This window comes from Dasypus novemcinctus, chromosome 18, assembly GCF_030445035.2.
Source record: "Dasypus novemcinctus isolate mDasNov1 chromosome 18, mDasNov1.1.hap2, whole genome shotgun sequence".
Classification (NCBI taxonomy): domain Eukaryota; kingdom Metazoa; phylum Chordata; class Mammalia; order Cingulata; family Dasypodidae; genus Dasypus; species Dasypus novemcinctus.
Window position 1 is genome coordinate 64319461 of NC_080690.1, and position 23415 is coordinate 64342875.

Consider the following 23415-nt stretch of genomic DNA (forward strand, 5'->3'; position numbering starts at 1 on the left):
AGGCTAGAGCATTCAAGGATCTCAGATGGACCTCAGGGCGTGATGGATTCAGGGGTGGAAAGTCTGAGTTATTGAAGACTCAAGAGGTGTGAGTCTCGGGCATGGGCCACCAGAATTTAGGGGATTCAGACCTGGCAACGTCAAATCTGGTCAACAGGAAGCCTAGGAGCCCGCAGTGTAACACAGCCCTCAGGGAGCCCCGCAGCTGGGTGTCAGCCCTATAGGGGAAGTCAGATCTGCAAACTCTATATTATGCCTGAACCCTGCAATTCACTTACTCAGTAGGGTTTTTTTTTAGTAGGTAAATCGACAATTCAGCTTTTGGACAGCTCCCACCCTGTGATTCCAAAAAACGGGCAGCTGAGGGCGCCTCTACACCGCAGTCAATTTACTGAAGCAGATCTGAAGCCCGTCGTGGGTTGGGTTCTGGTTGGAAATGCCAAAAACGGATTCCAAAACCGGAATTCCCAAGCTTTGCAAAATATTCCCCAATCGGCTTCCTGACGTGTCCCCCTCCCTCACCGCACCCTGAAACTACCTCCCAATTACGTCCCTTTATTACTAAGAATCTAATTTCGTTGCATATCTGCAGCCAGCCTGGGGGGCGGGGCTCCAGGTGGAAGTGCTATTATTTGTGTCCGCAATAAAAAATTCCCCCGCTTCACAAAACACCGTCTGTCTCCCCAAATCGATTCGCAAAGGCGTCCGTTCCCTCAACCTCTCAACAGCCCGCCCAGGATTCACGAATTCCCTAGCACCACAGAGCCGCCAAAAGCGCAGCCAGAGCGCCGATACTGCGGTTCCCTCGTCCCCCCAAGGAGTGAGCAACCCATCTGCCGGTCTCACCTCCAGGCAATAGAAGCCAAATTATATCTTATAGACCAATCCTCTCCGTTACCTTTCCACCAAATCGATGTCCAGACACTTCCTGCCCTGCAAAAGTCCTGAAAAAGCCCGGCCTCGGAGAATCTCCAGTGGCGCCCAGCCTCTTTTTCCCACGAGAGACCACAAGGCAAGTTCACTCAGCCACCATCTTGGCCCCTCTCTCCTAGGTCTGCTCTTATCTTTGTTATTTCCTTCCTTCTTCTTCCTGTTGGATTATTTTGTTGTTTTTTTTCCTAATTCCTCCAAATGTGCAGTTAGTTCTTCAATTTTTGCTCTTTCTTCTTTTTTGATGTATGAATTTATGGCTATAAATTTCCCTCTCAGTATTGCTTTTGCTGCATCCCATAAATTTTGGTATATTGCGTTATTACTATCATTTGTTTCAAAGCAGTCATTGATTTCTTTTGAGATTTTCTCTTTGACCCACTGTTTTTCTAAGAGTGTGCTGTTTAATTTCCATATCTTGGTGTGAAATCTGGGCCTCTGGCCCTTGCAGATTTCCAGCTTCACTCCACTGTGGTCAGAGATATTATTATTTGGTATGATTTTGATCTTTCTGAATTCATTAAGCCTTTCTTTGTGGCCTAGCATATGGTCTATCTTGGAGAATGATCCATGTGCACTTGAGAAAAATGTATATCCTGCTGTGTTTGGGTGTAATGAACTGTATATGTCTATTAGATCCAGCTCCTCTAATATACTGTTCAAAAATTTCATTTCTTCAGTGATTCTCTTTTGAGATGTTCTGTCCTGAGTTGATAGTGGTGTATTAAAATCCCCCACTATAATTGTAGATGCATCTATTCTTTCACTTAAGTTTTTCCAGCGTTTGCCTCACGTATTTAGAGGCGCCCTTGTTAGGAGCATAAATATTTATGATTGTTAGTTCTTCTTGACAGATTGTCCCTTTCGCTCTTATGTAGTACCCTTCTTTGACTCTCACAATTGTTTTGCATTTAAAGTCTATTTTGTCTGATATTAATATAGCTACTCCTGCCTTTTTTTGGTTATTGTTTGCTTGTAAGATTGTTTTCCAACCATTCACTTTCAGCCTCCATGAATCTCTAGGTCTAAGATGTGTCTCTTGTAGACAGCATATAGATAGGTCATATTTCCTTATCCAAAGTCCCAGTCTGAATCTTTTGATAGGTGAGTTTAATCCATTGACATTCAGTGTTATTACTTTCAAGGAATTATTTATGTTAGCCATATTTTGATTGGACTTGTGTTTGTCATATTTTGTTTGTTTGTTTTTTCTTCTTTTTGTCTTTTTTGTTTTCTTATACTCTCTTCCAACTCTGCCTGTCCTGTTTTTTCCTTTCTTCCTGCAGAACTCCCTTTAGAATTTCTTGAAGGGGAGGTTTCTTGTTGGCACACTCTTTCAATTTCTGTTTATCTGTGAATATTTTGACCTCTCCATCATTTTTGAATGCTAGTTTAGCTGGATAGAGTATTCTTGGTTGGAAATTTTTTTCTTTTAGTACCTTGACTATATCATACCACTGCCTTATTGCCTCCATGGTTTCAGATGAGAAATCAGCACTTAATCTTATGGAGCTTCCCTTGTATATGATGGTTTTCTTTACTCTTGCTGCTTTTCGAATTTTCTCTTTGTCTTGAGCGTTGGATAATTTGATAAGTATATGTCTTGGGGTGGGCCTGTTTGGGTTTATGATGTTTGGGGTGCGTTGTGCTTCTTGGATATGTACATCTGTCTCTTTCAGTAGATTTGGGAAGTTGTCAGCCATTATTTCCTGCAACACTCCTTCTCACCCCTTTCTCTTCTCTTCTCCTTCTGGGATGCCTATAATACACATGTTTGCACATTTTGCATTATCATTCAGGTCCCTAAGTCCTAGCTGGAGTTTTCCTATCTTTTTATCGATCAATTCTACTATCTGTTTTATTTCCGACGTACTGTCTTCCACATCACTAATTCTCTGCTCTGCCTCTTCAAATCTGCTGTTATTTGCTGTGAGTGTATTTTTGATTTCTTGAACTGTGGTGTTCATTCCCATCATATCCGTTATCTTTTTGCATATGTCTGCAATTTCCCCCCCCCCCCAAGTGTTGTCTTCATATTGTTAACCTCTTCCTTTACTTCATTAAATTTGTCTGTGATATATGTTCTGAGATCTTTAATTACTTGTGCAAAGTTCTGCTCCCCTTCCTGGTTTTTAGTTTGTTCATTGGATTCAGCCATGTTTTCCTGATTACTGGTTTGGTTTGTAGATTTTTGTTGCTGTCTGGTCATCATTTTATCTTGACAGGTTTACTCAGTTCCTTAGCTTCTTTGTCTAGTCTTGGGGATTGATTAGCTGTTGTTTTTGCATAAGTGTTATATCTTCTCTTTGTCACTTTGTTCTTCTTATTCTAATTTCTTATTGCTGGTTGAGGTCACTTTGAAGGAAAGTACTAAGGCCAGGGAAAGGCAATTGTGTAAGAAAGGAAAATGTGTAAAGTAGTATTGGTAATAAATGTTAACAGAGCAACAATATGAGATCTGGGAGGATGGATATTAGATTCATGTAAGTTGTGTAGAGTTATAGCAGTAGGTAGAGTACCTATAATGAGGTAGTCGACTGAATATGGGAGGAATATGGTATTAATTAAAAAGCTCGTGTTTTCATGAGAGAGGGAAAGAGAAAAGAAAGGCAATAGTTTTGAGAGTGGATAAAAGAAAACAAAACACAAGTATTAGAAATTAAAAGCTAGACAATTTGGGGATCAAAGAAAGGGAGGTGGAATATAGGAGAGACAGTGGATGATGGAGGATATCAAGATGTGGGGGAAAGGGGATAGTGTAGGTAGCCAAAATCAATTCACACAGAAATGAGGCAACGGAGGATGAGGAAACCCAGCAAATGTGAGGTGTTCCCTGCATCACCTATTGTATAATTAAGATAAAATAAAATAAGAAGAAAATGAGGGACAAGAGAGAGAAAAAAAAGAAGAAAGAAAGAAAAAGGGGGGTGGAGTGGGTAAAGGGAGGGGAACAAGTAAGGAAAAGAAAAAAAGATATAGAAGAACCACACAGCAACAACAAAAAACCCTCCTAAATAACTGAAAAAAGAAAAAGACCTTGGGGGATACAATGGGAGAAAAGACTAGGAGATAATGCAATGTTAGCAATCAGGAAAATAAAAAATAAAAAATAAAAAAATAAAATAAAATAAAATAAAAAACAAAACAAAAAAAACAAAAAAGAAAAAATGCAAACATTGAAGGCTAGGACATTCAAGGACCTCAGATGGACCTCAGGGCGTGATGGATTCAGGGATGGAAAGTCTGTGATATTGCAGACTCAAGAGGTGTGAGTCTCTGGGGTATGGGTCACCAGGGTTTAGGGGACACTGACCTGCCAACCTCAAATCTGGTTAACAGGGAGCCTGGGAGCACCGCAGTGCAACACAGCCTTTAGGGTTCCCTGCAGCTGGGTGCCAGCCCTATGGGGGCGGTCACATCCGCAAACTCTGACCTATGTGTCAGAAACCCGCAATTCACCCTCTCACTAGGGTCTCTTCTGTGGCTGTATCACCAATTTGACTTCAGGACACCTCCCGCCCTGTAAGACCCCGAAACAGCCACCTGGGGGCACCTCTACACTGCAGCCAATTTAATGACACTGCAGATCAGCAGTCAGGCCCAGGGGACGGGGCTCCAGCCGGAAGCGCCGATATCAGTGTCCGAAACTGAAATTCTCACGCTTCACAAAATATCCCCCTAATCGGCTTCCAGACGTCTCCCACCCTGCCAGCCCCTGAAACAGCTTCCTGGTGACGTCTCTTTATTGCGAGCGATTTAAGGCCGCTGCAGATCGGCAGCCAGCCTTGGGGGCAGGGCTCTAGCCTGAAGCACTATTATTTTGTCCGCAATCAAAAATTTCCTGCCTCGCAATAAAACTCCCGTCTGTCTCCCCAAATCGGTCTGCAAAGGCCTCCTGCCCTATTAGCCCCCCAATAGCCCGCTCAGGGCTTATGAATTCCCCACTACTGCCGAGACTCCAGGAATCACCGCCACGGTGCCGGTGCCGCAGCTCCGCCCACTCCAGGATGGAGCGTCCCGCTCACAGCCCCCACCTCTGTGTAATAGCGCCTCAATTTTATCTTATACACGAATTTTCTCTGGTACCTTCCCACCAAATCGATGCCCAGACACGTCCTGCCCTGCAAAATCCTGAAACAGCCTGGTCCCAAAGAATTTCCAATGATGCCCAGCTGCTTCTTTGCAGGAGAGATTATCAGGTGCACTCATTCAACCACCATCTTGCCCCGTCCCCCACCCTGCTGTTTTTGCTGTCTGTGTTTATTCGCTGTGTGATCTTCTGTATCTCTTTTTTTGTCTTCTCATCTTTCTCCTCTAGGATTCAGAGGGATTTGATCCTGGGGACCTCTGATGTGGAGAGAGGTTCCCTGCCAATTTTGCCACCTCAGTTCCTGGTCTCTGCTGTATTTCACTTTGATGCTCCCCGTTGTCTCTCTTTTGTTGTGCCATCATCTTGCTGTATGACTCCCTTGTGCAGGCACTGGCTCACCACGCAGGCACTCACATGGGCACTTGGCTCACCATGCGGGCACTTGTGCAGGCACTCGTCTCACCGTGTGGGCACTGGCTCACTGCTCAGGCATGCTTTCTCTTCTTCTTTTTCACCAGGGATCAAACCTGGGTCCTCCCATATTGTAGGCAGAGGCCTTATCATTTGAGCAACATCCACTTCCCAAAATGGTTTTAGTTTGGCTGAAGACTGGCCTTATTAATGGACAGCTTTTCTAACACACATTTATTAAATTTTATACAGGTCTTAATATCTGTTTCAGGAACATGGCACTACGTTTACATGTCAGAAGTTTTGTTTAATTCAATGATATTTCTAAGTTGATTTGTTTAAATAAGTTCAGCAAAGAGAAAAAAATAACTTGCTTTACTCTTTAGAATATTGTGGGACAATATTTCTGTTGTTTTAAGGCACTTGTGGTAATTTGCTAAGATATACCCAAGTAACTAAGACAGGAAACATACTTTTGGGAACACTGAGATATTGAGAGGTTAAGTGGGTATTAGAAAGAAATTATTACAATTGGGCTTTGAATGGGCAATTGGGAGGGGTGGTATCTAAACAGAGATTTGCTTTAGTTTGGTTGCTGTCAGAAACCAGGAGCAATTCTAAGATTGGATATCTCAATACATTTTATTCATAGGGAGGGAAACTAGAGAGAGGATAAAGTGCTCTAACCAGTAAAGAGATAACAGCCCCTCAGTTCGCAGGTGTGTGTGTGCATGTGTGTACGTGTTAGAGAAAAACGGCACTCACTGGGTCACAGAGACTGAGGATTGCAGGCAGAAAGTTTATTGGGAAGCTGTCCCAATGGAGGGGGTCTGAAGAATAGCCTTCAGCACACCCCTGGCATGATGGGGGTCTGAAGAGAGACTTCAGCCATCCAAGGAAGGTGGTGGATATGACTATACAGTACATCAATAGGTGGGGAAACCTTAGTCTGTGGGGAAGGGGTTAGAGTCTGAAAGAGCCTGGGGTCCAATAAGGGGCTGTAAAAGTAAATTCCTTCCCTTGTATGGTTAGGGGGTAGTGGGCTAGGAGGTAGGGTATTCCTGGAATGCAAGAGTAGCTGACAAATCCTGATCAGGAGGGAGTAGAGGTCTTACCTCATTCTGCTCCATCACCATGTGATTCCTTTGTTCTGTGAGATCGTTGGTTACATTCACTCATACATGTAGACTGTTAATCATACATTCTGAATTTTGCAATAGGGAACCTCTAACAGTATGTGTGATTGTTAGAGGTTTCTTCCTTACAAGGTTTATAATGATTAACTGATCGCAAGGTTTACAATGGTTAACAGTGACTTGCATTCCTGTGACATAGAATAGCCCCCCATCCAGAGCCTATGTGTTCAGATACAGTTCACTTCCTCACAAGAACAAAGGAGCCACATGACACCACCATCCCCTCCCACATTCCTAAAACTCACTACCCCTAGCCTACCACCCTCTAGTTATCCCTATTGGCCCTCAGGTCTTACCCAAGCCCCAATGCCTTCCCACTGACTAAGCATTTTCCTGCCTATAGATAAATAAATTAATGACTGCCTCTGCCAGAGGTGGGCTGAAGTCTTTCTTCAGAACCCCCTCCATTGCTGATGGGGGGTGGCTAAAATCTATTCTTCAGACCACCTCTGTTGGGAGAGCTTCCCCATAAACCTCCTGCCTGCTATCATGTCAGTCTTCATGTCAGTGAGGACCGTTTAGTGACTTTTTTGTCTGTGCTTAGACAAATTTTGAAGTGCCATAATTTTGTCTCAGTTTACCATGGTCTCTGAGTAGCTTTGTCTGAGATTATATTCTGTGAGATTATGTCCAATATGGCCTGGTCGTGAGTGCCAGGCTGGATTTTAGGTGGATTTTCTTATTTGCTGTATACTATTTTTAATTTAGTTTCAACCAACACATATCTATAATTACTAAATACAATAAAACATTTTAGCCAAGAAATATGAAAGATAAAACAAAGCTGTGAACACTAAAACATACTCCCCCCACCTACAGAATCTTCCTAAAGGTCCTTGCATATAAAATCATAGGATTTTGGAGTAAGAATGACCTCAATGTCAAGCTCTTCAGCAGTTATACTTGCTTTGAGATGTTTGACAACTTACTAACTTCTCTAAAATTTGGTGTTTTCACCTCCGAATACTATGAAAAGTTCAAATGCGGATAAATTGCTTTTCCATGAGGACACTGCCTCCCCTTGCTCTCTCAAATGGTGGCTGATTCTTTCTTGCCTAACCAGTGGTACCACTGGTTCTGGGGAAGGGCCGGTTATTTTTCTTGCTCCTCATTGATGACCTCAAGCCATTCTACTACTCCCATTCCTTAACTCCAGTTTTATTCTCACACTGTCAGATTATACTAACCACTACCCTCTTCTTTCAGTCTTCTAATGCCATCTAAGTAGGTCATTCCCTTTAATTCCTTGAAGATTTTATCTCCTGGCTCAAAGTTCCTTTTCCAACAATACACTTGCCATAATGGAAACACTTAGGCTTCACGAACCCGTGTCTACGGACCATGTTCTGCTGGAAGTTTCAGGGAAAGATATGTACGCTCTCTGGGTACAACCCATATACACTACCCAAAAGGACAGAACCGTGAGTTTAGTCCACTCCCGTACAGCTCGACAAGCAACTTCGGTACTCTTTGTGGTCGCAAATACTTCCGCCCGAAGGATGCGACCAGAACCGGTGTTCCCTTTTGGAATTCTGGGAAATGTAGTCCAACAGCTTTTGGTGCCATGGATACTTCCGTTTGGGCAGGCTGCTCTGTGGGATTCTGGGAAATGTAGTCCAGAAACGCTGTGGTGTCTCCGGGTTTTCTGTCCCACGAGTGTGATGTAGCGACCATATTCATTCGTGGTAATGATTCAATTCTGCTTCTCGCTGCCCTTCTGAACTTCCTGGACCTGCGGTTGGGGCCCGCAGGGTCCGGCCGTGGTTTATAGGAAAAGGAGTCGCTTCTGAGAATGGAGGTTGGAGAGGAGAAGGCGGCGGTTTGCATTCTCTTTGGCAAAGCCTTCTCGCGTTAGCGGCGGTTCGTGCGCCCCCGTTTTGGGGACGAGTTCTGGTCGTTCCTCGCCTGGTTTGAGGGTCTCCCGGGCTCCCAGCTCCTTCAGTTCCCCTCTCCTCACCTTTTACATGCTCTTTCACTTCTTTGCGATATAACCTTGGGCGAGTTACTTGATTTCTCTGTACCTTCGTTGTTTTTCTGTAAAATAGAGATATTGGTACCGCACTAATGAGAGTTGTTTTGGGAATTGAAAGAGGTAGTACAAATAAAGTCTTAAAACCTTTTTTGGCAGTTGATGAATGGTGTTTTCTTGCTGTTAGTACTCTTTACTTTCTTCCAAAGCACCCAGTTCCCTGAAAGCTGAACCCGGGTTGGGGGTGGGGGGTGGTGTCACAGCTCCAGCTGTCAAGACCCTGGCCCTTCTCTCTGGTCCCTGTAGGAAGCTGAAAGAAGGTTGTCTCCATCTATGACAGAGGGAGGAGAAGATTGAACTATGGTTTATCGGTGATAGTGACACAATCGTGATTTTTCACAGGCTCCTTTTCATTTCCCAGCCCTGACTTCTCAAAAAGGACTGAACAGAGGTGTAGGGAGCGACTTCTTGACCACTGGCAGCAGAGCCCCACGTGAGTAGGACTGGCATTCTTCTACGAAGATGGTCACAGAAATCATAAATCGGAGAATGTATGAGACGTGTGTGTCCATCATGAGTAATGATAAAAAACCTTTCTTGTTAAGTTTCATTCTGAGAGCTTTATACAGATTAATACTTTTATCTCACACCTAGGGTCTGTAAAGTAGTAGTGGTTATTTTCCCTGCTTTAAACATGAGAGGGAAACACAAGGAGCATAGTTATTTACCTATAGTTACCCAACTCATAGGAGACAGAGATGGGTTGGAGTCCAGAGCCTGAGTTCATAATCTTTTTGGTGTATTCTCCTTGAACATCAAAAAAATGGCTGGAATTAGATTGGAAAAGTAGGTTAGGATTTGAATGTGGGAGTCCTTGAAAGCAAGGCTAATGAGTTTGGATTTTCCTGAATTTTTAAAAATATTCTCAATTACTTCATTTCGTTTTATTACAAATACTATTTCATATTTTAATGGAACTATAATCATTGTCAAAAATTCAGAACAGAAATATGCAGAGAAGAAATTTCAATTATCTTTGACTCCAGGATGTAAAGATAGTAACTGTTAAAAGCTCCTAAGGCATTAGTATTTAGTGATTATGTATATTTGTATATTTATTTAAGTATAAACTTTTTATAAAGTTGGTATCATACTTTTCATAATGATCTTCCCCTTATCTTTTTTTTTTAAGTATGGAAATCTCCAAATAGCACCAAGAAAATATAGGCTAATGAAATGCATATGTCATCATCATTTTTATCATTATCATTACTATTTCAAACTTACAGAAAGTTGCAAAAATAGTAAAGGAATACTCATATACTATTTACTCTTGATATACCAGTTGTTTGTGTTTTACCTGTTTGTTATGTCAGTGCCCATCAGCCAAGTACGCGAGGAGTATACCTGTAATCTAAGACAGGCTATTTTGGCTTGCTTTGACAAGGAAGCCTGTATGCCATAGGGGGAATCATGTGGTGTCTTGGCAAATGGCACTTAGGAGGAGCTAGTTATAGAGTTTTAGAATAACATTAAATAGTATAGATATTATACTAGATAATAGCAGTTAATATTGTCATGTTAGATAATACTAGATAATATAATGTTATCTAACCCACAGTCCATTTTCAGATGTGTTCTGTTGTCCCAGTAAAGTTCTTTATAACTTTTCTCTCTAGGTAAGGGTCCAATTTTGTGCATTCTCTGCAATTGCCATATTTCTATAGACTCCTTTCATCTGGAACATTCTTTACCTTTTCTTTGTCTTTTTTTGTTGTTGTTGATGTTTTTAAAGAATATAAGCAAGTTATTTTGGAGAAAGACCTTCATTTGGGGTTTATCTGATATTGTTCATGTTTAGGTTCAGATTATGCCTTATCAACAGGGGGACTACAGAAGTGATGAGGTGTTCCTTTCAGTGCATCATAGCAGGAGGTGAATGATGTGCGTGTGTCTTTATATTGGTGATACCAGCTTTAGTCATTTGGCTAAGGTGATGCCAGTTGGATTCCTCCAGTGAAGTTATTATTTCTCCTTTTATAGTTAATAAAGTTGCTTATGGGAAGATGTTTTAAAGTTATGGAGATATCCTAGTCCTTATAAAACATTCTCAACTAGTTGAGAAAGATGAATTCTTAGCTCCATTCTTTTCTTCCATACTACCAGTTCCAGGCAACCATTGGTCTACCTATTCTGTACATTTTATATGAAGGAAATTTCACAAAATGCAGTCTTTGTGACTGGCTTATTTCATTTAATATAATATTTTCTAGGTTTATCCATGTTGTAGCATGTATCAGTGCTTCAGTCTTTTTATTGCTGAATAATATTCCATAGCATGGATATGGCACATTTTGTATATCCATTAACTTTGTAAATGAACATTTAGGTTGTTTCCATTTTGGAGCTGTTATGAATAATGTGCTATGACCATTCACTTACAAGTCTTAATTTTTCATTTCTCTTGAGTAGATAACTAGGAGTACAATTATTGGGCCAAGAGGTAGTTTTATATTTAACTTTTACAGAAACTGTCAAACCTTTATCCAAAATGACTACACTGAACAATTTTTTTTTCCCTTTGGGAATTTTGCATTTCTAATTAGAAATTAAAAAATAAAATAATGTTACTGTTAAGACAACAAATTATTAGAGAAAATATCAAGCAGATTACAGATTTATCAGAGGCTATAAGTGACAGGACAGTCATATCAGAAGTCAGATATCTTGCAGTGTTCCTTTGGTAGAAATCACATTAGTAAGGACAGTTTCATACAGAATACCATCTGCTCTTCTGTACCTACAAAGAAATGAGAGACCCTGCCAATATTCTAAGAGCTTTCTGCCTCTTAGCAATCCCATGAGTTAAGGACTATTATTCTTCCAATTTAACAGCTGACAATATTGAGGCAAAGAGATGTTATTAATGTGCCCATGGTGACACAGCTAGTGAGAAGCTGTGCTAGGATTTGAACCCAGACGTATGTAATGGCCTCAGAGCCGACTCTTACTCAGCACTTTAGATTGTCCCAACATCCACTCTCCCCTGAATCAGAATTGCTACTTTGGGGGCCACAGAACAACACAGGTGATGGTGTCAGTGTTTGTGCTTCAGCAGGAATTGAGTGTCTGTGGCATGCTCTCCTCAGCAAGCTGTGTGCAGGCAGCTGCAGCCAACCGACAAAGGGCTCCTTGGCTGATTCACAATAAGCGTTCATCCCTGGCCACCCTTTCATGTCTTCTTTCTCTTTCCCAGGCATACTGCCAGGTACATTTCTTCCTTCTCAGGGCTCTGCGCATTCCCAGAATTGGCTGGAAACATGACCAGATGCAAGGTGAGTAGGGCTTGCCTCTCTCGCTGTTAAAATTCCATCTCACTACTTAGACTGGACACACATTTTTCTCTTTCTTGTGAAGACTCAAGGAGAACAACAGGCTTTTGAGGACCTGTTTTCTATCTGGATCTTTCCTTGTCCTTTTTTAGTTTACTTCGGGTTTTTTGTTTTTGTTGTTTTAGTTACATCATTTTTTTATTTCAGAAAACTAGAAAAATTAATTAGAATGAACAATTCTCCTATTTTACTACTTTCCTCCTTACAGATTAATTGCTTTTATTTTCCTATGTGCTTATCCTTGCAGGCATTGCTAACAATATTTATATTTGTGAAAATACATCTAATTTTAAATTGTGCTTTTTTCATTTAATATTATATAATGTTTATTTTTGATACATCATGTTCCCATTGAATGGATTTCCTTTTTTTTAACTACTTCACAGTCATAGACATTTAAATGGTTTTGGAGTTTTATTGTTTTAAGCAGCTTTTCAGTGACAGTTTTCCTACCTAAACCGTTTTTCTCAAAATCAATTCTGAAATAAATCTGCCAATTCTTTGTCTTTAGTGTACTAGGAGTTCATTTATGAAAAGGAAATTTGATATGTGGTGCATTGACTGTTTTGAAGAAGCAGTCACGTGCCATAGGCTCTAACTGCTCTTTCCACACAAATTCGTTGGATATTCTCATATGGGAAGAGATAGATTCTGTCTTTCCCATACTCAAGTCATACCTGGTATATATTTTGTTCACTGGTCTATTTTTATTCCTTCATGTATTAATTGGTTTTATCAAAGTAATATGTAACTTTAGTTTAAAATGTCCAGTGATATGAGGAGATTTGCCAGGTACTTGCATTCTGTCACTACATTTAATCCTTAGGCAGCTAAGTGAGGAAGTGCTTGGTTTCATCTTCATTGTAATGTGATTTATGAGAAACCTGCCCAGGTTCATCAGGAAACCAAGGGCTCGGCTGTTATGCATTCTGTTGGACTGAAAGAGGTAAGAGGAAAGAGAAAAAGCATTGTCCATTTAGGGTCTTGCGCCCTGTGGTGTGGGTGCCTGGAGTGCCCTTTTGAGTGATTTCCGCAGGTGACACCGGTCCTCGGGGTGTACCTCTTCTCTTCCTGGTGTCTCACCTCAAGTGCACCGAGATATTTGGTGCTCTAGCCAGACCATTATCGTGATTAGCTCAGTCATTATATAAAATTTTTACATTCCTCCATGGGAAAAGATACAGTATTACAAGAAAAAATTCTAACCTGTGAAAATATTTACACTGTATATGTTAGAAAAAGACATAAAATCCCTTGTAAGAATTCTTACAGGGAAACGGACTTTGGCCCAGTGGTTAGGGCGTCCGTCTACCATATGGGAGGTCCGCGGTTCAAACCCCGGGCCTCCTTGACCCGTGTGGAGCTGGCCCATGCGCAGTGCTGATGCGCGCAAGGAGTGCCGTGCCACGCAAGGGTGTCCCCCGCGTGGGGGAGCCCCACGCGCAAGGAGTGCGCCCGTGAGGAAAGCCGCCCAGCGTGAAAAGAAAGAGCAGCCTGCCCAGGAATGGCACCGCCCACACTTCCCGTGCCGCTGACGACAACAGAAGCGGACAAAGAAACAAGACGCAGCAAATAGACACCAAGAACAGACAACCAGGGGAGGGGGGGAAATTAAATAAATAAATAAATCTTTAAAAAAAAAAAAAAAAAAGAATTCTTACAGACCCATAGTTGAAGACAAAAATCTACAGGAATATGAGCAAAGGACATAAACAGGCAAGGTAAAAATAAATAGAAATAGAGATGACTAGTAAATATCTGAAAAGATGATGGTGTCCATTCATAGTCAGATAAGTGACAGTAAGAAATATGAGTTGCTCTTCCAAATCAGATTGCCCAAACATAAAACTGTTAATATCTGATTACCTGCTTTGGGGTTGTCTTATAAGAATCAAGGATACCTGTACTTTCTTGAAAGATGAGGAAGGTAGAAAAAAACTTGGAAAGAAAATCTGCCTTTTGTAACCAAAGTTTTAAATGTGCTTATTTTTTTATGTTTTAGTTTTCATTTGAATGTTAAATAGTTAGAGAGAAGAGAAAAAGATCCACATAAAATGATGTTTGTAAGATTGGTTTTAATGAGAAAAATAACTAAATTTAAATGTGCATTATTTAGAAGATAGAAATAGAGGTGAATAGTTCCCCGAGATACCAGCTATGTAATAGGATGAAAGAGATAATGATCATGATAATGAAGGTGTTATTAATAATAACAATTATAAATGTTTATTAAGCCCTTAGTCTGTGCCAAATACTGTTCCAAGTGCTATATAAACATTCCCTTGTTTAATCCTTGATGGAATCCTGTAATGCAAAAACCATTATACAGAGAGGAAACTAAGATATGTAGGGGAGCTTGTCCCAAGGTCATCAAGCTAATAAGGGAAGATGCTTGAGATGTGCATTGAGGCACACTGACTCTAGCATATGACATTGGATGCAGTGCTGTGACACTGAATGAGGTATGTACCTTGGGAATACAGAGGATGTATCTAGGACCTGATTATTTGTCCAAAACAGGTTACTAAAAGATTATTAGTTGGCAGACATTAAAGAAAAGTGATAGCATCTGAGTGTAGGAAGGTGGGTGCTATCAAACACTACTGAGTCTAAATTGGTAAATGTCTGGGAAATCAGCAGGATTCATCAAATATTAAAAACAAATGTAGCCCATTTTTAGAGTCCCAGATGATTGCTTATAAGAATTCTCACTGAGTGAGGGGTGTGTATAAGAATCCTATACTTTGTGCATGGTTTTTCTGTAAAGCTACAGAAATTTAATTTAAAAAATAAAATCTTCACAAGACACCCAAGGAAAAGTACATGATGTTTGTTTTCATTGCCACAGTTTGCTCAGGCTTAGGAAAGTCAGTGTCTGTCATTGGCAGGACACAAGAGTTGGGAAATCTACAGGTTGACTCAGGTTGCTCAGAATCCTGAACAACTTCCCATTTATCCCTTCTGCCTTCTCCGTGCTGTGGCACTCCCAGTGAGTGTTGGTTGTAAGATTGAAGTTGCATATGTTTCTTGTTGTAGGAAGCAGTGACCTTCAAGGATGTGGCTGTGGTCTTCTCTGAAGAGGAGCTGGGGCTGCTGGACTCTGCCCAGAGGAAGCTGTACCGAGATGTGATGGTGGAGAACTGCAGGAACCTGCTCTCCGTGGGTAAGAACAGGTGTCCTCTGACACTGAATGTCAGCCCCCTGGAGTGTTCTTTGTGTCCTTGGTATTCAAGGCTTTGGCGCTTTTAAAATGGTTCCTTAAATTTGGAGACCTGACTTTACTAATGTTGGTGGGACACAGAGACAGAATGTTTCTTGTCTTTCTCAATGGGTAAGAGTGTGATCTGTAAAAAAAATTATAAATGAACAGTAAGTATATTCCTCTAACATGTTTGTTCTTTTTCAGATTCTCCTCCTGACCCATAAGTGAGGTGCAAAATCAATTTATTGAGTCCTACTGGCAATGTTTAAGGGAAGGCAATAGGGTAGAAAATATCAGATCTCATTAGAGAGAGGGAAATACATTGCAGCAAAAACTCTGACTGATAGCGTGAGAGCCAGTGGGAGAAGATTTAATGAGAATAGACTTTTGTTAGAAATGTCTAATGAATTCAACCTTTGTTTTAGTAATACATATTCATGCATATGTAGGGTCTTGAATAAAAAAACATATTTGAAGAATGCTGCTTCTCTTTTTTTTTAAAGATTTATTTTTATTTATTTCTCTCTCCCCTTCCCCCCATTATATGCTCTTTATGTCCATTTTCTGTGTTCTTCTGCATCCACTTGCATTATCAGGTGGCACTGGGAAACTGCATCTCTTTTTCATTGCATCATCTTGCTGTGTCAGCTTCTGCATGTGTGCAGCGCCACTCCTGGGTGGGCTGCGCCTTTTTTCACATGGGGTGGCTCTCCCTGTGGGGCACATTCCTGCACATGAGGCACCCCTACACGGGGGCACTCCTGTGTGGCACGGCACTCCTTGTGCACAGCAGCACTGCACATGGGCCAGCTCACCACATGGGTCAGGAGGCCCTGTGGGTTGAACCCTGGACCCTCCATATGGTAGGCGGATGCTCTATCACTTGAGCCATGTCCATTTACCTGAAGAATGCTTCTTTTGATTCCCTGTTGACTATGCAGTAGGAACCCATTAACCAGTAAACTATACCTACAGTGATTGTTTTAAATGTGTGACTTCATGTTTACTGGGCATCAACCCTTCAAATACAATCTATTCCACTTAGAAAGAGAAAAAAGGTTTTGGATGATAAAGATAGCAACCCAAAGAAAAGGGAATTCAGGAAATAACCAGGCAACTGAGAGTCCTTGCAGGTGGCTCTCCTATCTCTTTTACTTCTTATCACCCTTACTGCCATCATCCTGGTCCAAACTGCCCACCCCTTTCTTAATTGCAGTAGCCTGCAGACTCTGCTGCTTCCACTTTCTCCTCCTACAGTCTGTTCTCCAAGTAGAGGCTAAAGTGATCCTTTGGAAATCTCATCAGATTGTCATCCCTTTGCTGAAATCTCTTTATGACTTCTTGTTATTCTTTAAAGTTAAAATCTCTTAAGTTGCCTTATAGAGTTCTGCTTCTTTGCCTTTTCATGCCCCCCTGCCTCTCTGAAATGATTTTCTATTCAATCTGTAGTGCTTAGTCTGTTTCAGCCACATTGCTCTCCTTGACGTTTTCTCAGAAATGCCAGTGATGCTTTATTAGTTTTCTTTTGCTGCTGTAACAAATTGCCACAAATGTAGTGGTTTAAACAACATTATTTTCTTACCATTCTGTCAGTCAGAAGTCTGACCCATCACACTGGGGTAAATTCAAGTTATTGGCAGAACAACTTTCCTTTCTAGAGGCTTTAGATCAGAAACTGTTTCCTTGGTTTTCCAGCTTCTAGAAGCTACCCAAATTCCTTGGCTCTTGGCCCCTTCCTCCAGGCAAAGTTAGCAACTTTCCATCTCTCTGACCACTCTTCCCTACTCACTTTTCCCTCTGCTCTCTTCTGCTTTTAAGGACCCTTGTGATTACATTTTTCCCTCCAGAATAATCCAGAATAATCGTGCTATTTTGCAATCATCTGATTAGCAACCTTATTTCTCATTTGCTCTGTAATATAACATGTTTACATGCTCCAGGATTAAGACAGTCACATCTTTGGGGGAAACATTGTCTGCTACCACAGACACAACTGCCACAGAAGCCTTGGCTTTTCTCTGTGCCTGGAGTACTCTCACTTCAAATCCTCCTCACCCCTCCCTTACTTCAGTTTTAGTGTCATGAGAGAGGCCTTCTATGAGCACTATATTTAAAATACCATCCTCTCTTTTTCTGTTCCTGCCTTGCCTTATTTTGTGACAGATGTATTTTTGTTTTCTTGCTTATCATCTTTCTCTCTCTACTGTAACGTAATCTCCAGGTCTGGAGGAATTTTGTCCATTCTGTTTATTGCTGTATTCTCATTGCCTCTTAGAATAGTCCTACTACATGGCAGGATGTGTCCATATTTCTTGATTTAATGAGTGAGTTAATGAAAGGGGACACCTCACTGTCCCATGAGTCCTAGAGATAGCTAATGAGTGATGTACAAACCAGATTGAACAAAGAATGTTGCAGAACACTTCTGTCTTCTGATGATTGACCAATTTCTGATTTTTTAGGAGCTTTTGGAATGAGTACACATTTTTGTGTGTGCACTTGACTTACATCCTGGGATATGTGGTTGTGACCACACTGATGAACATATGAACATGTTTTCCCAGGGGCTTTTCTGGAACATATTCATTTGGGGAAGCACTACTTTTTCAATGAAGTTAAAAGAGGATTCTGATCTCTATTTTACAGAGAGTTCCCCCATATAAGAAAAAGACAAACAATGTTTATTTTCTAAGCTCTCCAACATTAACCAGCTTATAACCTGCTTTCCCTTCAAAGATTTACCCAGCCACAGCCCACTTGTCTCTTCCAAAGTACACATCCCTGCCCCCAGGTTTCCCTTTCCCTGTGCTGAAAGGGGGAAGATGTAGGATGAGTAATACACTTTTTTCAACTGAATATTGCCTAATTTTTTATTTATCTCTGGTTCAAATAATATGGCATATATTTCTGTGCCTTTACTTTCTATCTATTTAGCCATTATACAAATATTAGTGAATATTGATTTCACACTGTTTATTTTTTTATTTTCAGCTGGTGAACTTTATAAACTAGAAAGAGGTTTAGGAAACTGGTGGCTCCAAATGGACACATTCTTTTTTTTTTTTTTTTTTCTTTTAAGATTTATTGATTTATTTAACCCCCGCCCGGTTGTCTGTTCTCTGTGTCTATTTGCTGCGTCTTGTTTCTTTGTCCACTTCTGTTGTCGTCAGCGGCACGGGAAGTGTGGGCGGTGCCATTCCTGGGCAGGCTGCACTTTCTTTCACGCTGGGCGGCTCTCCTTAAGGTGCACTCCTTGCGCGTGGGGCTCCCCTACAAGGGGGACACCCCTGTGTGGCAGGGCATTCCTTGCGCGCATCAGTACTGTGCATGGGCCAGCTCCACATGGGTCAAGGAGGCCCGGGGTTTGAACCGCGGACCTCCCATGTGGTAGACGGACGCCCTAACCACTGGGCCAAGTCTGTTTCCCTGGACACATTCTTAAAGAGACTCTCCCTCCCCTTCATAAAACTACTGACTTAAAGTGACAGATTATTAAATATAATGATAAACTATAGTCTGTACCAAAAATTACACACTTGCCTATTTTTTTGAGCATGAGCTATAGTCAGAAATGCATCTTTTATAGCAACTAATACAAACATTTCATAGGTGTGTAAATTTATATAGGTCACTTTAGAAGTGTAATGACATCTTTATCACTCTTCTGATAGTTTCTATTCTGTTTTTCTAAATGCTTATTACAAGCTTTTAAATTTATTTCACGGCTCACTAATGGGCTGCAGTTTTCAATTTGAAAAACTATTTATCTAAATCCAAAATTTTTCCATACTCTCTTTTCCAAAAGACATCTAAAACCCTCAGAAGGAACTCCTGCCTAGATGTGTATGTTTTCTTCTCAGCCCAAGTAATTCTTTTTATTTTTTTACTTTTATTTGTCTTTTTTTTAAAGATATGTATCACAAAAAATGTTACATTAAAAAATGTAAAAGGTTCCCATACACCCCACCCCACTCCTCCCATATCAACAACCTCTTTCATCATTGTGGCACATTGATTGCATTTAGTGAATACATTTTGGAGTACTGCTACACTGCATGGATTATAGTTTACATTGTAGTTTACACTTTCCTCCAGTTCATTCAGTGAGTTATGGCAGGATATATAATTTCCTGCGTCTGTCTCTGCAACATCATTCAGGACAACTCCAAGTCCCGAAAATGCCCTCACATCACACCTCTTCTTCTTTCTCCCTGTCCTCAGCAACTCCTGTGGCCACTGTCTCCATATCAATGACACAGTTTCTTCCATTGCTAGAGTCACAATAGTTCTATAGTAGAATACCAGTAAGTCTACTCTAATCTATATTTTATTCCTCCATCCTGGGGACCCTGGGATGGTGATGTCTGCTTCACCTCTAAATCGAGAGGGGGCTTAGATCCCACATGACTGGTGGATGTGATTCTTCTACTTGCAGTTGTAGACACTCTCTGTTCCCTGGTATGGTGGTTGACCATTTTCACCTCCCTGTTAGCTGACCTGGGTAAGTCCAATGAACCAGAGAGTAGGTGTTGCAACTCTGCTGAGGTTCAGGGCCCACCTGATACATGGCCAATCCAGAGATCAAAGTCTCCTGAGTACACACCAATCCCAGCACCAACCACAGTTTCAGTAAAAGTGACAGAAGAGGCATGTGTAGAAAGGTCACATCTGTGTCCAACTCCATCACACTCAGGAGCACAAATTCCAAAGTATGAGCCACTGGCAAGGCACTGGACTCCAGAGCCATCTGCCATGACTGTAGAACGTGTGTATCTCCATAGCCCTCAAGAGCACCAATACCTGGGATTGTGTTTACTTTGGCTGATCCTGCTGAGATGTGCATAAGTGTGACCCCTCTGATGACCTCCTGACTCATTTTGAAGTCTCTTAGCCATATAAACTCATTTGTTTTCACCAGTTTCCCCTTTTATTCAATGTCTTTTTCTAGTTGCATCACCAACTGGTGATTGGTAATGATCCCTCGGTGCCAGGGAGGCGCAGCCCCAGGAGTCATGTCCCATGCTAGGGGTCAAGTAATTCTTGTGACCTTTCATTTTCTCAGCAGAACCACCTTTGTGTAACTCTGCCTCTAGTATAGCTTTCGCCTTCCCAGAAAAACTGCAATTTCCCATTTCATATTTCAGATAACTTACTTGGAAAAGTTCTTCATCTTCTATAACTTGGCTTAAAGTCTCACAAAGAAGTCAAATTGAGATTTGTTTCTTCATTCAGCATGCAATTGTTCAGTGCCCACTATATGTCCAGCCCCTACCCTAATTCATATTGTTAAAATATCCAGTGTTATTCAAGGCTCTCGGTAACAAAATATAAGAGAAAATATTCAGATTTTACCTTAGAAGCTGAGAGCAAAAGCCAGACCTCTTTTGGATAAGGTTAGAATTTTTACTATACAAGGATATATAAAATAAATATACAGAGTATTGATTATGTTATTGTTTTTCCTTAAATTGTCCACTGAATGATTTTTATCCACAGAATTTTTATATCTATGTAATTTATAAAGTACATAACTTACACTCAGTATTCCCCACTGACTTTGAAATTCAATGGAAATATGAACAGATATCATATTATCAATTTTTAAAATTTAAGTTTTTGAATTCTGACTTTTACCTCATGTAGGAGAGTTAGAGTAGTTCTAAATGGGTCCAGTTAATGCTGAGTGGATAGGAGCCTACTGGACCATCTTTTGGTTGATGTAAACATGTATATCAAAGAACATGACACAGTACAAAAGACAAGTTAAACTTTCTCTGGATTCATTACAGCCTCATGCCCTGTCCTGAGTGTGAATTATTGAAAACTCTGAACACAGCTTTCACTTGCCCACATCTCTGAATTTTCTATCCTTACAGGAGGCAAGATCCAAAGAGAGATGGAGACTGTTCCACAAACAGGACCAATTGAAAAGCCTTCCTGCTGGCAAATATGGAAACAAATTGCAAATGACTTAACCAAGTGTCAAGACTCCTCAATAAATAGTCCTCAGTCTCCCAAACAAGATGATTCACCCTGCCAGGTTGGGACAGGACTAGCTATGATTCACACAGGATGGAAACCTTACCAGTGTAACAAGTGTAAAAAAACTTTCAGTGATCTCTCCAGCTTTAATCTTCATCAGTGGTTGCACTCAGGAGAAAAGTCACATACATGTAGCGAGTGTGGCAGAAGTTTCCGTTATACCTCAGCTCTTCATATTCATCAGAGAGTTCATTTGGGAGAGATACGCTATAAGTGTGATGAGTGTGGTAAGGAGTTCAGTCAGAGCTTACACCTGCAAACTCATCAGAAGGTCCACACTGTAGAGAAACCATACAAATGTGAGGAATGTGGGAAAGGCTTCAGTCACAAATCAGCACTTAATGTTCATTGCAAAGTCCACACGGGAGAGAAACCTTATCATTGTGAGGAATGTGGGAGGGCCTTCATTCATGCTTCACATCTTCAGGAACATCAGAGAATCCACACTGGGGAGAAACCATTCAAATGTGACACATGTGCTAAGAGCTTCCGTCGTAGATCAGCACTTAATCATCACTGCATGGTCCACACAGGAGAGAAACCATACAAATGTGATGAGTGTGGGAAGGGCTTCATTTGTAGGCCAAATCTTTATATCCATAAGAGGATCCACACAGGAGAGAAACCCTATAATTGTGAGGAGTGTGGGAAGGACTTCAGTCAGGCCTCACATCTCCTGACTCATCAGAGAGTGCACAGTGGGAAAAAACCATTCAAATGTGAAGAGTGTGGGAAGAGCTTTGGTCAGAATTCACACCTTCAATCCCATCAAAGAGTCCACACTGAAGGAAAGACATACAGATGTGAGGAGTGTGGGAAGTGCTTCAAGTGGAGCTTAAATCTTGACCTACATTGGAGGATCCATATAGGAAAGAAACCATATAAGTGTAGGGAGTGTGATCAGTGCTTCAGTCATGTCTCAAGTCTTCAGCTTCATCAGAGTATCCACACTGGAGAGAAACCATACAAATGTGATGCATGTGGTAAAGGCTTCAGTCTACCTTCACATCTACAATCTCATCACAGAGTTCACACAAAGCAAGAAACTTTACAAATGTGAGATATGTAGTAAGAGCTTCACTTTGAATTCATATCTTCTAATTCACCAAAGAATCCATGCTGATTAAAGTCAGTTTCAGTCATGGCTCAGCATATCCCAGGGAAGAACCTTGTAAGTGGTATCATAAGTGCTTCAGTTAGAACCTGGTCACTTATCAGCTATAACTTAGGAGACAGGCCTTATAAAAAGCAGACATTTATAAAACCAGAATTATGGGCATGCCACAGTCAATATTGATTGGATGTAAACTTCAGGTGGCAGGGATTTTGCTGCAGAACCTACACAATCTTAAAATTGACCTGCACTTCCTGGATGTGCTCAGAACTTGTTTATTAAAGAAATCAAAAGGAGAAATATAATATTTAAAAATTGTATGCAGAGGAAGAAACCTGCAAAAAATAAGATAAATGAAAGTTCATTGAACTACAGTAAAAGCATTTGATACTGCAGTTCACATATTAATTTAGTATTACCCTATTACAATTGGCTCCTGTCTTCCCCCCAGGCTCTCTTTGCAAGTTGTATCTCATTATTAGGGGCTCTGCCCAGTGTTCCATTGGTTGTATGCAGTATAAATTTAACTATGTTGTAACATTGCTAACAACACAGAAAATTTCATTACCCTTGCAATAACTTGACATTGCATATTATGAAATTGATTTTTTTCCAACATTGTTAAGGGCAAGGTTTTATTGTAACATTTTTTAACCAATTTTGTTGATATATATTAATAAAGCATACAATTTATTCAAAGTGTACAATCAGTGGTATTTGGTATAATTAAATAGTTGTGCATTTGTCACTTCAATCATTATTAGAGCATTTTCATTATTTCAATAATAATATACAAAAAGCAGACAAAATTCTTCACCTTTGAGTCTCTCTGTTTCCCCTGCTGTACATAGCTGCTATTTCTTGCTATTCTTGGACATTTTTTTTAAAGTAGTGCTATTGAGATATATTCACAATACCGTACCATCTATCCAAAGTGTGTAATCAGTGGCTTTCAGTATAATCACAGTGTTGTGCATTCATCACCACAAAAACAATTTCATTACTCCCAAAAGAAAAACTCCGCACCCCTCACCTCTCAATCCATCTATCCTTCCCCAGCCCTACATAA

At 40.7% G+C, this 23415-nt stretch overlaps 1 protein-coding gene across 3 annotated transcripts; it reads left to right on the plus strand.

Moving 5' to 3' along the window:
- The first annotated feature begins 8232 nt into the window (after window positions 1–8232).
- LOC101433337 (zinc finger protein 221-like) lies at window positions 8233–23050 on the plus strand. Of its 3 annotated transcripts, none has more exons than XM_058280381.2 (5): window positions 8233–8312; window positions 9018–9089; window positions 11853–11931; window positions 15025–15151; window positions 21067–23050. In XM_058280381.2, the coding sequence occupies exons 3-5, from the start codon at window positions 11917–11919 to the stop codon at window positions 22290–22292; spliced, it is 1368 nt and encodes a 455-aa protein (XP_058136364.1). In that variant the 5' UTR covers window positions 8233–8312; window positions 9018–9089; window positions 11853–11916; the 3' UTR covers window positions 22293–23050. The 3 variants fall into 3 exon arrangements, with proteins under 3 accessions (XP_058136364.1, XP_012380358.2, XP_058136365.1); XM_012524904.4 differs by having other exon boundaries at window positions 8256–8312; window positions 8999–9089; XM_058280382.1 differs by having other exon boundaries at window positions 8310–8487.
- The last annotated feature ends 365 nt before the right edge of the window (window positions 23051–23415 follow it).

Excerpts from the sequence above, each read along its gene's own strand:
- LOC101433337 (XM_058280381.2), top strand. Across the intron at positions 15,152-21,066 it reads CAGGAACCTGCTCTCCGTGG|GAGGCAAGATCCAAAGAGAG; the intron begins GTAAGAACAGGT and ends CTATCCTTACAG.